The 18,028-nt window shown below is 36.1% G+C and overlaps 1 protein-coding gene across 3 annotated transcripts in view; it reads right to left on the reverse strand.

The window, feature by feature from the left end:
* VPS50 (VPS50 subunit of EARP/GARPII complex) overlaps positions 1–18,028 on the reverse strand; it is a 140,293-nt gene that overhangs the window by 56,681 nt on the left and 65,584 nt on the right. For all 3 annotated transcript variants that reach the window (XM_086397881.1, XM_086397880.1, XM_086397882.1), the window contains 4 exons: positions 11,713–11,845; positions 7,965–8,056; positions 1,538–1,632; positions 1,103–1,201 (listed from right to left, as the gene is read on the reverse strand). In XM_086397881.1, coding sequence (XP_086254007.1) covers positions 1,103–1,201; positions 1,538–1,632; positions 7,965–8,056; positions 11,713–11,845 — 419 coding nt within the window. The remainder of the gene's footprint in view (positions 1–1,102; positions 1,202–1,537; positions 1,633–7,964; positions 8,057–11,712; positions 11,846–18,028) is intronic.

Here is an 18,028-nt window from a genome sequence, read left to right on the forward strand (position 1 = left end):
TCTGACTCTTTGTGACCCCAGGGACTACACAGTCCATGGAATTCTCTAGGCCAGAATACTAGAGTGGGTAGCCTTTCCATTCTCCGGTGGATCTTCCAGATCTAGGAATGGAACCGGGGTCTCCTGCCTTTTAGGCAGATTCTTGACCAACTGAGCTATCAGGAAAGCCCATATTTAATTTTAAGAGTTTACTATTAAGACAGAAAATGTGTACTTAAAAATATTGAATAATAAATTAGTCAATGGTTTCACATGTAGTAATCTCTCTTCTGACTCAGCACATATCACTGTGACCAGGGGTTGACTCTGAACAAGGAGAAAAAGAATTTCAAATCCCAACTCTCCCTGGTACCAAGTAACAACAAAATCAAAACATTTTAAAAAGCAGACTAACAAGTGAAATATACCTCAATGCAAATGATAAAATATATGTAAGAGATACAGTACCGGGTCCAGCTTACATGGAGAAAGGTCTAATACCTGTTCACTCTCTCAGTTTAATGCTACTTTAAGTGTACCATCACACTGCTACATGAACATTCTTTCCCACCTTTGTCCACTCCCAAAACTACTCCACAGCACCCTTTTTAAACTGGTAGTCACTGTTTGTCAAAGCAACATAGTACATAGTCTTGGCCTTGTAGCTAGATTCTGAATATCATGCCCCCTTCTCTAAAAGCCTTTTTACTCCTAAAAGGCACGTAGTTTCAAGCACGTCCACCTCGCTGAGTGCTGCCTCTATTGATTTAACTTCCTTACTAAACTCACACCATATATGCAGGTATAGAATAGTGGTCAAATGTTTCTAGGGATCCTCCACGTAAGAATCATCTTATACCCACAAAGAAGTCAGTTCAACATTTTAAACCCCTTAAGACAAAGTACATATTGAAATTTACAAAAAGTAATGAGAATAACTTATGTTATTTTTGGTAGAAAAGAAATAATAACCTAATCACCCTAAAAAGAGCTACAGAGAAGACAGTCTTTCAAATTCAAAAGTAATTCTTTTAAACCAATCAATGCTATAAGATTAATAAACATGAGAAAAAGCTATTCTTACTAGCTAAATAAGTCTATACATGTTTATTAGAGTTCTTACCTATGGTAGTTCTTAAAATAATTGACACTTTGTTTTCTAATAGATTCTTGCAAAACTTCAGACTTGCTACCACAAAATTCTTCTCCAACTTGCATCAACCTAGGTGGACAGAAAGATTTATAACAATTTCAGCAACATGTTTATTATAGGGAAATAAAAGAAGTCCAGGTCATCTTTATTCAAAGATAACAAATCATAAAAATTTGGATGCTTGAAGAAATTCTAAAGATTACAAATGCATTACAGTTTACAAACATCAATAGGGCAGAAATATTTAAACACATTCACAAATAAACCAGCAGAAATTAGACTGTGAATGCTCAATTATCTTCACTTCCACGAAGTTACAGCTTTTAACTCACTGATTCGAGATTTCATTAATTATCATGGTTCAATGAAACAAGATAAAGAATAAGACAAGATCTCAAACACTACCTGCTGATTATATCCAAAACAAAGATGAAATCATCATATTTGAATATAGACAAATCAGTTCCAAGCAAGTAGGTTTTAACTTTTAGCTGAACATCCTATAAAACAAAACAAAAAATGTTTCAAGTAAATCCAAAATAAAGAAGGTAAGTTCTAAGAACCATGTTTTTGTATAGCTACACATTAAAATGAGACAGGAATAGATTAACTTGATAAAAAAAATATCTATTTAGGCCAATATCCAACAAAGGGTGATATCAGAAACAGTTCCATAATCAAATATAAACATAGTATAGGCCACAGTCATCACTATTAATATACACATACACATGCAAGATAAGAATTATATTCTTATACTAGATACACAGGTAAAGATCACCACTATTTGTGTATATCTAGTATAATCACCTTATACTGTATGCAGTAATCACTTAAATCTGCATACAGATTTAAGTAATCACCTTAAATCTGTATGCAGGTCAAGAAGCAACAGTTAGAAATGGACATGGAATAACAGACTGGTTCCAAATCAAGAAAGGAGTGCGTCAAGGCTGTATATTGTCACCCTGTTTATTTAACCTATATGTAGAGTACATCGTGTGAAATGCCAGGCTGGATGAAGCTGGAATCAAGATTGCTGAGAGAAATATCAATAACATCAGATTTGCAGATGACACCACCCTTATGGCAGAAAGCGAAGAACTAAGAGCCTCTTGATGAAAGTGAAAGAGGAGAGTGAAAAAGTTGGCTTAGAACTCAACACTCAGAAAACTAAGATCATGGCATCTGGTCCCATCACTTCATGGCAAATAGATGGGGAAACAATGGAAACTGACAGACTTTATTTTGGGGCTCCAAAATCCCTGCAGATGGTGACTGCAGCCATGAAATTAAAAGACGCTTGCTCCTTGGAAGAAAAGCTATGACAAACCTAGACAGCATATTAAAAAGCAGAGACATTACTTTGCCAACAAAGGTCCATCTAGTCAAGGCTATGGTTTTTCCAGTAGTCATGTATGGATGTGAGAGTTGAACTATAAAGAAAGCTGAGCGCCAAAGAATTGATGCTTTTGAACTGTGGTGTTGGAGAAGACTCTTGAGAGTCCCTTGGGCTGCAAGGAGATCCAACCAGTTCATCCTAAAGGAGATCAGTCCTGGGTGATCATTGGAAGGACTGATGCTGAAGCTGAAACTCCAATACTTTGGCCACCTGATGCGAAGAGCTGACTCTGAGAAGACCCTGATGCTGGGGAAGACTGAAGGCGAGAGGAGAAGGAGACATCAGAGGATGAGATGGTTGGATGGCATCACTAACGCAATGGACGTGAGTTTGAGTAAGCTCCAGGAGTTGGTGATGGACAGGTAAGCCTGGAGTGCTACAGTCCATGGGGTTGCAAAGAGTTGGACATGACTGAGCAACTGAACTGAACTAGGTGTATAGGTAAAAATCACCAATCACTACTTGGTATGCTAGAAACCCCAAAATAATTGATTCAAAATAATCAGAATAAGATAATTATGTGAGGTATTTATGTACAACATATAAAAATTAATATTTCCATGTATACCTGTTGTGGCACCTGAAAATGGAGAGATTTCATTCAAAAAAAATTATTAAAAATACAGTACACTTAGGAATAACTTTAATAAGGGCTATCAGATCTATAAGAAAGAACTATTAATAGCAACTCTAAGGGGATACAAAAGAATGTCCATAAATTGAGTTAAGGGACTGACTAGGTGACTAAATATTATAAATATGTCCATTTTTCCAAGTTAATGTAGAGATACAGGGAGATTCTAACCAAAATCACATACACAAAAAAATTTTCTTCTGAACAATTATTCTAATATTCACCAGAAATAAGAAATAGACAATAACCTTTTTTAAAAAAATAGTGCTTTGAAAAGAGGGAGTAAAAGTTATGAGTGATATTAGAGGACTTGTACCACCTACATTAAGATATTAAAAACTATCCAAAAAATGCTAGCAATATACAGAAAAATCAATGGAATAGGAAAGATAAATCAAACAGTGCTAATACACATGTAAGTGCTTAACAAACAGCAATAAAAACTACTGTTTTCTGAGTATTTACTTTTCTCCAGCATTATACTAAGAACTTTACATATTATCTTTAATTCTAAAACAGGGTTGTTAAGCAAGCCTTCATTATCCCCCTAGGCAAAGAGAAACTGAAAGAGGTCAAAGTGAAAGTAAAAGTTGCTCAGTTCAGTTCAGTCAGTCAGTCGTGTCCAACTCCTTGTGACTCCATGAACCGCAGCATGCCAGGCCTCCCTGTTCATCACCAACTCCTGGAGTCTACCCAAAACCATGTCCATTGAGTCCGTGATGCCATCCAACCATCTCATCCTTTGTCATCCCCTTCTCCTCCTGCCCTCAGTCTTTCCCAGCATCAGGGTATTTTCAAATGAGTCAGCTCTTCGCATCAGGTGGCCAAAGTATTGAAGTTTCAGTTTCAACATCAGTCCTTCCAATGAACACCCAGGACTGATCTCCTTTAGGATGGGCTGGTTGGATCTCCTTGCAGTCCAAGGGTCTCTCAAGAGTCTTCTCCAACACCATACATCTCAGTTACGTCCAACTCTTTGTAACCCCATGGACCATACAGTCCATGGAATTCTCCAGACCAGAATGCTGGAGTGGGTATCCTTTCCCTTCTCCAGGAGATGTTCCCAACCCAGGGACAGAACCCAGGTCTCCCTCATTGCAGGGGCATTCTTTGAAAGAGGTCAACTAATTGCCTAAATCCACATGCCAGTGAAAGAGAAAGCAAAGATTTAACCCAGGTCTATCTGCCTTCAGAGTCTCCTCTTTTCACTGACTCTTGCTACAAGGAGGTATCCCAAAAAAAGAGAGAAGAACAAAGATTATCCAAGAAGTAGAGAAGGGAAACCTGAATAACTGGTGGTGGGGGGGGTTGTATGTAGGGGAAGCCACCCTCTCTTTACATCACGTATCAAAAGAAATATAAAACAGATTAAGTAAATGGTTTTGTAGGCTTTCAAAAGATTAAAAATTCAATAAAAAGGCAAAAATATTTTCTAACTACCTATTAAGTTTTCTAAGCAGTATTCTAGGTATTAGGGATATAGCAATTAATACAAACTTTCGATAAGTATTTGTAATTACCAAATGAATACTGACCAGAGCTTTACATAAAAAAGCATACTTTAAGAATAAATGCAACATGTCATAAAGGACAAATGTCAACAGTTTGACCTCATAAAAAACCATCTGCACATCAAAAATGTAAGTTAAAATACACAAATGATATACAAAGGATTATCCTTTATCAAATAAGTATTTTAAAACGAATGAGCAAAAAATATGAGAAAATAATTCACAAATAACTAATAGATTTTTAAATGTTCAAGTTCTCAAATAATTAAAGAAGTATAAAGTAAAACACTAATGAAAATATAAACATCATATTCAATTGCTCTATTATAAGATAAAGCCACTCTTGGAAAAAAATTTTTTTCTATATCAATAGGAGACAAAACCAAAACATGATACAAAAACATTTAAAATAAGGGAACTGTCAAGTATTTATTAGGAAAATATGAACAGTAATGGTAATAATAGAGCAAACTAGAATTCATTGCAAAATGCCTAAGAGGAAAAGAGCTATTTCTTTAAAATTAATAAAGAGAATTATGTACAAACAAGGTAAGTGGTTATTAGCATTGCAGCATCAGTCAACATAGTATCCAAATATAAAAAGCCAAAGCTATTAGAAATAAAAAAAACCTGACAAAATTACAATCACACCAGAAGATTAAAACTGCTCCCTCAGAGCAGCACAGACCAAGAAAACCAAAACCAAATAAGGATATAGATGAGAGTAATACATAGTTAGCTGCTTTAATACACACACAGCCTAATTCCCAACACAAAGAAGAAATACATGGTTATTTTTCAAATGCCCCTAGAAGAATTTAAAGGTAGGAAGTATATTACATTGTAAAGATAACTTCCAATTCAAAAAAAGTAGAAATATGCCAACTCTAATTTCCTATAATAAAGAGAAATCAGTAAGCATTTTAAAACTGCCACTTCTCACGTAGTTAAAGACTAAAAAGAAAATTTTGGAAGACCAAGAATTTCATATGGTTAAATATGTAAGCTCCATGAGGTCAAGGACCATGCTTTCAATTACCATGTTTGGAAACCCACAAACAGTGTGATACACATATTATGATTGATACAACCTTTTTCCCTGAAAGGTTCTAACTGAGTCAAAATGCAGGAAAAATTTGCCATAAAATTCTAAAAACTTTTCACATCAAAAATCAAGGTGATTATGATTCTGAATCTAGTTTTATGTCAGAAATGTTAACTATCTTATGCTTCTCAATCATCACTTATCATTATCTCCACAATAAATTTATGATAAATGTCTGTAAATTGTCACATGCTCATTTCTGCTTTGAAATTTAGCACTTCAGGTATCAGAAATATATTATAGCCTGTACAGCATATATTATATATAACCCCCAGTGGGGTCAAGGGCAACATCCCAAAATAAAACACATGAATATCCCTGTAACATATGCATGTTCACTTTAATGGGAAAAATAAATACTATAAAAAGCCAATGATAACAGTGGTCAGGTTGTGCTATCAAATGAATTCAACTCCTGTCAGGTTTTGTCTGCTAGATGTGTTATTAAAAAATACTTATTTTTCAGAGACTTTGCCTTTTTGCAATTGCATCGAGCTTTGTAATTTCAGTTTAACAAACACTAATGAGTTCTTACGGAGAAGGCAATGGCACCCCACTCCAGTACTCTTGCCTGGAAAATCCCATGGACAGAGGAGCCTGGTAGGCTGCAGTCCATGGGGTCGCTAAGAGTCGGATACGACTGAGCGACTTCACTTTCACTTTTCACTTTCATGCATTGGAGAAGGAAATGGCAACACACTCCAGTGTTCTTGCCTGGAGAATCCCAGGGACGAGGGAGCCTGGTGGGCTGTCGTCCATGGAGTCACACAGAGTCAGACACGCCTGAAGCAATGCAACAGCAATGAGTTCCTAACGTACACAAAGTCTTGTGTACAACTGGTTGAGAACTGGGATTGGAGGGGCAAAAGGGCCTTGGTAGAGATGAAGATATTCTAAAACCTGAAATATACAATTATCTGTATTCAAAAGCATGATGACTTTCATTAAATTGGCCAAATGTTTAAATGAGAATAGCTTCACTAAATCTTACATTTAACAGATATTCCTATAGCAGGAATGACATCAGGCTGCCAGACTGAATAGTAACTAGCTATATAAAATACCAGGTCAATATTTCAAAGTATGCTGAATTACCAAAAATTTTATCATAGATTCAGCAATTTCAGCAAAGTATAATTAAGAGTCTATTAGAAGACCTAAGCAGAAACAATTCATATCTGACCCTAGATATAAGATTTTCCTTTCTGTATATAATATTCAGGAAAAAAGTCAGCCTAAACCTGTAATAAGTGGAAAGGTAAAAATTACCTTAATATGGTCATAATAGAAATTATAAAAGACTATCACATATTTAAATATTAAAGTATAAGTTCAAATAGCATATCCAATAGCAAGTAATAAAAAGTCAGAAGAACACTAAATTATAACTGCTAAGTGATTCTTAAGGAAATTTATGCTTGCAGTATATATTTAGCTAGACAATTTTTTTCAAAAGAAATTCTGTAAAGATTTTCAAACTAAATATCAGCTTCATTAGAAAAATCAAAAATACATTTTAAAAGAACATAATATCAAAGTTTCTATAGTCTTCTAAATTTTGAGGAAGTCCAAAAAGAACAAAAAAGTTATCAAAGAAATTACATTTTATCTAGGAAATGAAAAATTTTAATAAATTAAATTATCTGATAACAACAACTGAGCTACTGAAATGCAAAAGAAAAGCCTAGGAATACACAATCAATAGACACATAAGGTTCACTGAAGGCACAAAAATCACTGACTTGGAAAAAATTCTTCACTCTATTCTAGACTCCAACCCAAGTATGTCATCTATTACACAGTTATCCTTTTCCTAAAATTAACAGAAAAGGAAAAAAAACACACATAAAAGAAACAGTATCTCAATAAGAAAACAACTTCTTTAGAAAAGCACAGATCTGCTACAATACTAAAAGTAAAATGTAATCCGGGAATATTTTCAACGGAGAATTTCAAATTAAAACACCTTTTCTACTGCCAGTTACAGTCAAATATAATTCACAACTATTAATAAATTATAGAACTCAAGTAACAGACTTATTCCAAAGAAAATAACATATGACTAGATCTACAAGGAAAAACAAATACAGAAAACCTAAACAATGAATCTGTAAAACACTTTTGACATGAAGGTTTCTACTGTTTTCACAGAAAAAAAAAATAGTTTAAAAAAACCAAACCTGCCATATTCGTGTAAGTCCATGTTCTAATTTCTTTTTTATGTAGCCACGATCAAAACTTGTCTCTTCAGCACCCATCATATTACTCCCCTCTGAAAATAAAAGATGGTATACACTTTTAAACTTGCTTCACATTTCGTTCTCCAGAAAAAAAAGTGAACTCTAATATACTGTAAGCATATGTAAAATACAGAAAATATTCTCGATATTTACATAATCAAAACAATGTCAAAAATAAGAACTGGGATTAAATGCATTTGATGAGACAAACTCAAGACTCTGAAATGTTAAGTATAATACTTTACACCTAAGACTACTCAGGTCTTGTGTGATTGGAGGTGGGATTCCAACTTGGGCAGTGTAATCCCAGAAACCAGGTTCTCAGTGACCCATATACTGCCTGCTGCCAGGGCATTACAGGACTGATTAACCGAATTATCAATTAACACACATGTTAACAGGAGTATGGAGTGCAAAACTTCTCATGCAGTGAGGCAATGATGCATACAATTTGTATTTTTCATGATCCAGAATACTTTTATCCAATCCAGGTAAATAATCTAACAATGTCCACTTCAAGAGGTTAAGATCAACAACCGGCCTCAAAAATAATTCTCTCCCTAAAAGCAACTGAAAAATACATAAATACATTATATTTTAAAAATTATGCCTCTGTGCGAATAAACTGAGAATCTCGGTTGTTCTCATCTCAGGCTGGCAGGGTGTCCATCCACCGGTGATCAGCAGAAGGCCCCTTCATATCCAGGCCCTGGATACATGCCTTTGTGTTGTTTAGTTGCTCAGTCGTGTCCGACTCTTTGTGACCCCCTGGACTGAAGAGGGTTGCCATTTCCTTCTCCAGAGGATCTTCCTGACCCAGGGATGGAACCCACGTCTCCTTCCTTGGCAGTGGGTTCTTTATCACTGAGCCACCTGGGAAGCCCAGATGCATGCCTGGTGTACTGGTAACCACTCCTACAGTTTAAGCCATACCATCTGTGGTGGTGGGTCAGTGGTTTAGTTGCTAAGTCGTGTCCAACTCTTGCGACCCTATGGACTGTCACCTTCCAGGCTCTTCTGTTCATGGAATTTCCCAGGCAAGAACACTAGAGTGGGTTGCCATTTCCTTCTCCAGGGGATCTTCCTGACTGCGGAATTGAACCCTGGTCTCCTGCATTGCAGGCAGATTCTTTAACAACTGAGCTACAAAGGAATCCTCATACCATCTGTATGGTCTGGCTATTATGAACCCAGCAGCTCAGAGCAATGTACCTACACTACACTATAGCTTTAGAGATTTATTTAAAATGGTAAAGTGTTAAGATACCAATAGTATAAACTAGAGGACTTCCCCACAGCTCAGCAGTAAAGAATCTGCCTGCAACGAAGGAGAGAACGACAAGTGAACTCTAGAGGCCCTTTCAGGCTTATCAAGTTTGCGAAGAATGATTTTTAAATTACTGGTTCCTACAATTTAAGCCTTAATGTGAATACAAAAGGAAGACTCTCTGGTGAACAAATGACTTTTTACAGTCCTCGATATTGTCAACTGATGATCAGATTAACCAGGGTCTACAGCATTCTTAAATTATACAGATTAGAGAGAAAGAATTTTAGCAAAGAGGACTAAATGTAGAAGGATCAAAGAGTTTTCAGTTTGAACCTATTTGTTGTTGTTGGGTCGCTAAATTGTGTCCAACTCTTTGAGAGCTCATGGACTGTAGCATGATAGGCTTTTCTGTCCTCTACTATCTCCTGGAGTTTGCTCAAATTCATGTCTCTAGAGTGGGTGACACTCTAAACCATCTCATCCTCTACCACCCCTTTCTCCTTTTGCCTTCAGTCTTTCCCATCATCAGGATCTTTTCTAATGAGTTAGCTCTTTGCATCAGGGGGCCAAAATATTGGAGCAACAACAGCCCTTCCGGTGAAAATTCAGGGTTGATTTCCTTTAGGATTGACTGGTTTGATCTTGAAGTCCAGGATTCTCAGGAGTCTTCTCCATCACCACAATTTGAAAGCATCATGAAAATGTTTATACATAAATATATACATCCATACATAATACATGAAACTATTTGCCTGGAGCAGAAAGCAAGTTTCACCATGATGAGAATATATTATCTTCTACACTCTTGTCTTATATCTAAAGTATGTGTTAATTTTGTTCCAAACTTTTGCTTTGGTTTCTTCTTAAATAATGGACCAGAAAAGGGAAGAAAGGTGCTGAGATGTCTAAACAGTTACCACATCTAGAAAAAAATTAAGGTTGCCAAAACAGCATAAACTTTGTGGGGGAAAAAAAATCCCCTAAGCTCACAAACTCCCTAAATAAAATGAAATTAGAAGAAGAAAAAAAAAAGGCCTATAGATATTTCATTATTAATATAATTACCTCTCCTGATTCATTTCTTTGGATGATATTAATAACAACTAGTGTTAGCACTTTTTACATTGTCTCTAAACTTTATAGAGATCCTACAGGTAAATGTGTTACTACCTGATGAAACATTTTGTTTCTTTTGTTTATTCTTAATCTACCATTTTATGGAGCAAGACTGGAGCCTGGAGAGGATGAAAGTGACTTCTTCACTTGAAGCCAGGTGTCCCCATACTCGCAGACACAGTAGAGGAGGTGGGTGAAATGTCTGGTCTAGGATCCTGGCTCAATGCTCTCCTCTCCTCCCCACTTTCTCCTTTCTCTTTCTTTCTCTAAACCTCTTCCTTCCCAACAATATTTCCAAAAGGAGGGAAATCCTTCCATACAATTTATCTTTCTTATTTTTTGCTATCTATATTTATGAGCTTCTTACAAGTCAAGATTAATATTAAACATACGTCTTCTATACTACCAATATCCTACATTTTATAAATTAGTAAGATTTGAGCATTCCTTCCCAATCACAAAAACCAAATGCTTCGGAAATTAGAGGTTACTAAAATAACTTGATTAACTAGCTATACTAAACTGTATGTAATACAGAAAAATATGTATCGTATAATTTATTTTGCCCATCCTAAATACTGATATACTCTTTTAAAAGTACTTCTGAATACTTACTCTTAGCTATTGTTCAAGGATAATCACTTAAGCTATATAATTATATTATGAAGTAATGCCTAGTTAATATAATTTCTCAAAGGTTTGCTCTTTATGAGTATACTATAGACATTTAAAGTGTATTTCGCTTTCAAAGATAGTATTTAAAACATCTTTTTTAAAATTTAATGTCCCACTATGTTCATGGAGAAAAGCATCAGTAGAATTACTAATTTGCACAGAGTTGGACATGACTGAAGCAACTTAGCAGCAGCAGCAGCAGCATTATTATTAGTACAATTTGAAAATAAGAAAAAAAAGACAATATTGAATTAATGCTAATATTAAAAAATAGCATTAATTTTATAGTAAATTTGGACAGACCAATGTCTTACTTAGTTTTCAATTCTTTTTTTTTTTAAGTGCTCTCTTAATAATTTAGTGCTAAGACCATCACCACATTTTCCTGGAAATTGGTAATACCTATCACATAGGAAGTTCTTCAGCCTGGTAAATCCCCAAAGGTAATGGAGTCTTTATAGTAGCTAAATTGCTTTCTCTGCTGAACATTTAACCCATTTAACCCATTCAGGTCATCACGGTCCCTGAAACTCTAAAACTACAGCTATCTCTTTTCTTTCTCCTTACTCCAGAAATATGGCGTATTTATAATTCAGTTTTTATAATAAAATGAAAATTATTTCCTACCAGAAGCAGAAGTAGTATCCTCATTATCATGCTTTTCATGCCATTCCATAGTCCTGTAATAGCTGAGCATAACTTCCCACAGGGCTTTGCACAGGTCAGCAAGGCATGGAATATAGCTGTCTGGTGTAACATGCTGAAGGAAATGACAAAAGCCAACTTTCAAACTGTCGTGTTTAACACAAAGTTAATCGAAATAAAATGTTATGGTGTCAATCAAATGCAATAAAGAATTAGATAAGAAAATTTCTTCCACTGATATGTCTAAAAAGAAAGCCCAACAGCAAGAAAAGTGTGTTCTTATTTCAACACAGAGCAAACAGTAATTTGTTCAACATGTCCCATGTTTCAACGTGGAACAAATGGTAATTTCTCTCCATAATGATTTCCCCCCTCCTCTAAATTCCCCAGTTAGTAAAATATTTATCAAGCCATTAATAAAAATACTAACTTGTATGAGTTAGTAAGCACACTTTTAGTAATTAACAGTAACAATTACAATTAGTAATTCCTATTTCAACATGGCTTTTTAGTATTCATGAGCAGTATCAATTCTCATTCTATGAATCCATACACTACTGAATTGCTAAGTGTTACGAATAAGAGTGCAAACTTCCCCAAATACATGTTTTCAAAGCCATGTTCTTAGCATACAAACGCAGGTTTATTCTCATTCTTAGACAAGTTACAACTTGCAAAAAGATAGTCATATTTACGTAAATTAAGCTAGCACCTTTGACAATCTGTAAATTCTTTAAATTACAGGGATACAGCTATTTCATATTTGACAATACTATTTTAAAATATGTTGTATATGGCTATGAAAAAGTATGTGGTCCCAAATCTTCTCCCTAATGAAAATGCGTGGATTTTTCTCCCTCTATCCTTAGTAAAACACTATCAGTTTGTCATTCTGCTCTTCTTATTTCATAGGTAGGGTAACGCCTCGATTCTATTAATCAGGTTTTCTGTCTGTCACAATGGAGCATTTGCTCCATCGTTTGTATTTCCCCTGGACCCAGCAATTCCACTTCTAGGAATTTATACAGAAGGTGTACTTCAATCAATGTGAAAATACATATGCACAAGGTTGTTTGCTGAAGGATAATCTGTTAACTGCAAAATACTGGAATCTATCTAAATGTCCAAACACAGGAGATCCGTTGAATAAACTATCTTTACACACACAAAAGAGCACTGTGCAACTATGAAAAATAATAAGCATATACTTTAACAAAAGTTTAATAAAAAATTTTCCCTTTCATATGATATATACACATGTGAGGAAGGGAAACATTTTTATTATACATATGTATGTCATAATAAATAGAAAAAATTAATGCATCTATCTGCCTATCATCAAAAGAATAAACATAGTGAATATAAAGAAGAAAACACTGAAAGAGATGGCATGGAACAACAGACTGGTTCCAAATAAGAAAAGGAGTACATCAAGGCTGTATATTGTCACCCTGCTTATTTAACTTATATGCAGAGTACATCATGAGAAACGCTGGGCTGGAAGAAGCACAGGCTGGAATCAAGATTGCTGGGAGAAATATCAATAACCTCAGATATGCAGATGACACCACCCTTATGGCAGAAAGTGAAGAGGAACTAAAAAGCCTCTTGATGAAAGTGAAAGTGGAGAGTGAAAAAGTTGGCTTAAAGCTCGACATTCAGAAAACGAAGATCATGGCATCTGGTCCTATCACTTCATGGGAAATAGATGGGGAAACAGTGGAAACAGTGTCAGACCTTATTTTTGGGGGCTCCAAAATCACTGCAGATGGTGACTGCAGCCATGAAATTAAAAGACGCTTACTCCTTGGAAGGAAAGGTTATGACCAATCTAGATAGCATATTCAAAAGCAGAGATATTACTTTGCCAACAAAGATCTATCTAGTCAAGGCTGTGGTTTTTCCAGTGGTCATGTATGGATGTGAGAGTTGGACTGTGAAGAAAGCTGAGCGCCAAAGAATTGACGCTTTTGAACTGTGGTGTTGGAGAAGACTCTTGAGAGTCCTTTGGACTGCAAGGAGATCCAACCAGTCCATTCTAAAGGAGAACAGTCCTGGGTATTCATTGGAAGGACTGATGCTGAAGCTGAAACTCCAATATTTTGGCCATCTCATGCGAAGAGTTCACTCATTGGAAAAAGACCCTGACGCGGGGAGGGATTGGGGACAGTAGGAGAAGGGGACGACAGACGATGAGATGGCTGGACGGCATCACCGACTCGATGCACATGAGTTTGAGTGAACTCCGGGAGTTGGTGATGGACGGGGAGGCCTGGCGTGCTGCGATTCATGGGGTCACAAAGAGTCAGACACGACTGAGCGACTGAACTGACTGACTGAAGAGATGGCATGGGGGATGAGACAGAAGGAACACAGGAGGAAATGAAATTAGGATGGCTATCCAGATTTACACATGGCTTGCAGAGATAAACACAAATATTTTTGCATACTTACGCTATAATTTGTGGTAATTTTTTATGTTGACTTTCCCTGTTTACTTTTATAATTACTACTTTTACAATGAACCAGTCTTGCATTTTTCCTTGGTTTATTTTTACCACATCATTACAATTGACATATCTCTCATACCACAAACATGTAACTAAAATTAATACTGATGTATGAGTTCAGGAAAGAGCTAAAAGCAGAGGACAAAGAAAAGGCAAAATCACAAAAAGGTTCTGAATTGCAGCTTAACAATCATTCACTGGAATAAAGGTACTCCTCTACAAACTTTCATAAACTCAACTTTGCCTAAGTTTGTGTTTATACTATGCAAATAAATTTAACCTAATTATATCCCAACGTATCTTTCTGATAGATGAAAGCAGTGTTAGCCTTATTTTTCCCAAAGGAAAAGTATGACTATACAAATAATTGTGCTGCTGCTGCTGCTGCTAAGTCACTTCAGTCGTGTCCCACTCTGTGCGACCCCATAGACGGCAGCCCACCAGGCTCCCCTGTCCCTGGGATTCACCAGGCAAGAACACTGGAGTGGGTTGCCATTTCCTTCTCCAATGCATGAAAGTGAAAAGTTAAAGTGAAGTCGCTCAGTCGTGTCCGACTCGTTAGCGACCCCATGGACTGCAGCCTACCAGGCTCCTCCGTCCATGGGATTTTCCAGGCAAAGTACTGGAGTGGGGTGCCATTGTCCACCAATCACCTTTTATTATAATTGTCACAGTTTAACAAATTAGAAAATTGGAACTTGGAGCCTCCGCTAGATCACTGTCTAGATACATTAGTTGCCTATTTGTTCAAGAAAAAGGAGGTTCTTTACTACGTTACCTCTTGACGATTTGCTAAAACTTAATGGGTTTGGATGAGATTATATACACAGAAATGTTTATGTGAAATGTTTTTCAGAGAAAGTTGAAATTATTTAGTGAAACTATAGAAGCTTTTTCTCACCTAACTTATTCAAGTGTAAAGAATTCAAAGATCTAGCCAAAGCCCACACGTGAAAGTTGCCCAAACTTATCTTCAAAAATGTCGTATGTGCAAACATAAGACTGTGATGTACTGAGCAAGATGCTTCTTACCTCAATTTATATTCTAAAATAGAAACAAATGTATAGATTCATCATACAAAATAGACAGTAAACAGTTTAAGAAAAAAAGACAAGGTGCAACAGATATATATTGTTTTTAATAGACTTAAGTGAAATGTGTTCATCTCTGTACTTGGAAGCCCATGCTGGCGAGAAGTCATTTCATTTTAAAATTGGACTCCAGAAACCACTTTCCACTATACTGTGCAATCAACCAGGGTCAACTCTCATAGCAACAAATGCTTTTGATGCTTTTAACACCTTACTACTAAAATCATTCACAACTGATGCTCTCCAACTGATTTACACAATCACCACCAAATTTCAAATAGAAACTCTTATTTCCGACATGTGTGAACCATGACTATAATGAGAGAATCAAAAAAACCAACAAATATGCAAATAACTGTACAAGTACTCGGTAAATAAAAGGCAGGCCAAGAAGAGAATCTGGGTTTCTGACTTACTACTTCCGCTAGGACATCAATTCTTCTTCACGCCAGCAGAGCGTAACAGAAAGAGGACTAGACAAGGAACGGGAAGCCCTGGGTCCCAACCAGCACCTGTTTCACAGCTTACCGGTCACAGGCCCTTAGATGGTAAACCACTCTGGATATCTCACATTCACATTCCACAAATCAATGTTAGAGATTCTTAGATCTGCTACTTCATCAAGGGTTTAATCCATTCACTGATTACTAAATACCCAACACTGCAATTCAGTTCAACTTCCAATTAATGGGTGATTCGTTCAGTATAAAATCAGGCGTACCAGGAGAAAGTAGTGCCATATAACAGTTTCAGTCCAATGCTCCAATCGCATATCAATAATAGCAACAAAAGCCTTGAATTAATCAATCTAGAAAACACTTGCACGAAACAGCATGTCTAAGTATGGGAAATAGAAATTTACTTATCAAACATTTTTCTGTGTTCCAGAGCGACTTTCCACTGCCATCGTAAAGCTATGAGTACTAATGTATTCAGGGAAGGTTGACAGGTGAGAAGAGAAAAAGGTATAGTATTTTAGAACTGTCTCAAAAATCATGCAGAAAAGGAGGAACATTTTAAGTAACCTAAATTTTGTTTGCAACTCATAAACTCCATACAGATAACATACATGTCTAGTAACCAGTGATCACAAATAGAAACAAATATCCTATGTGCAGGATTTGGAGAAGACTCACAAATCCAGATGTTATAATGCAAGAATGCTCAACACAGCGTTATTACCAAGCTTCACTACTCAAGTGTCAAAATTCATTCTTTTTTTTTTTTCAGCCAAATTCCCATTGGCTATCTATTTTACATATGGTAATGTAAGTTTCCATGCTACTCTCTGCATACATCTCACCCTCTCCTCCCCTCTCCCTATGCCCATATGTCTATTCTCTATGTCTGTTTCTCCACTGTTGCCCTGTAAATAAATTCTTCAGAACCATTTTTCTAGATTCCGTATACATGCATTAGAATATGGTATTTATCTTTCTCTTTCTGACTTACTTTACTCTGTATAATAGGTTCTAGGTTCATCCACTTCATTAGAACTGACTCAAAGGTGTTCCTTTTTATGGCTTAGTCATATTCCATTGTGTATATCTACCACAGCTTCTTTATCCATTCATCTGTCGGACATCTAGGTTGCTTCCATGTTCTAGCTGTTGTAAATAGTGCTGCAATGAACAATGGGATACATGTGTCTCTTTCAATTTTGGTTTCCTCAGGGTATATGCCCAGGAGTGGGATTGCTGGGTCATATGGTGGTTTTATTCCTAGTTTTTTAAGGAATCTCCATACTCTCTTCCATAGTGGATGTATCAGTTTACATCCCCACCAACAGCACAAGAGGGTTCCCTTGTCTTCACACCCTCTCCAGCATTTATTGTTTGTACACTTTTTGATGAGGGCCATTCTGACCGGTGTAAGGTGATATCTCATTGTAGTTTTGATTTGCGTTTCTCTAATAATAAGCAATGCTGGGCATCTTTTCATGTGTTTGTTAGACATCTGTATGTCTTTTTTGGAGCAATGTCTGTTTAGGTTTTTTCCCCCACTTTTGATTGGGTTGTTTGTTTTCTTGGTATTGAGCTGTACGAGCTGCTTGTGTATTTTGGAAATTAATCCTTTATCAATTAGTTGTTTTATTTGCTATTATTTTCTCCCATTTTGAGGGTTGTCTTTTCACCTTCTTACAGCTTCTTTTGCTGTAAGCAAAAGCTTACAAGTCCAAGCGCTTTTAAGTTTAATCAGGCCCCACTTGTTTTCTTTTGTTTTTATTTTCATTACTCTAGAAGGTGGGTCATAAAGGATCTCGCTTTGATTTATGTTGTTGAGTGTTCTGCCTATGTTTTCCTCTAAGAGTTTTGTAGTTTCTGGTCTTACATTTAGGTCTTCAATCCATTTTGAGTTTATCTTTGTGAAAATTCATTATTTAATCAAGTCCTGATGAACACTTTCACAGAATCCACAGATCTGGTTTCTTATCATTATCAGTTAAGAGTAAAACTTTGTACCTTCCAGCTCTACTATTAACCATCCCAACCAGCCCACCTGGTCAAAGTTAAAATGATGAAATTAACTTGTTAAAAGCAGCAATGTCTCAGCCTTACCTATAAGCAACAATTTAGTAAGACTCTAGACATCATTTTCATAGAACAGAGAAAAGCCAGAAATGAATATAGGCAGCCTTTCATACCTGAACCACACGGTGATAAAAAATTCACCTTTGAAACCTGCTTCGGTGCCAA

This window comes from Bos grunniens, chromosome 4 (assembly GCF_055505025.1).
Source record: "Bos grunniens cultivar Pamir isolate PY7600 chromosome 4, Bosgru_T2T1.0, whole genome shotgun sequence".
NCBI lineage: Eukaryota > Metazoa > Chordata > Mammalia > Artiodactyla > Bovidae > Bos > Bos grunniens.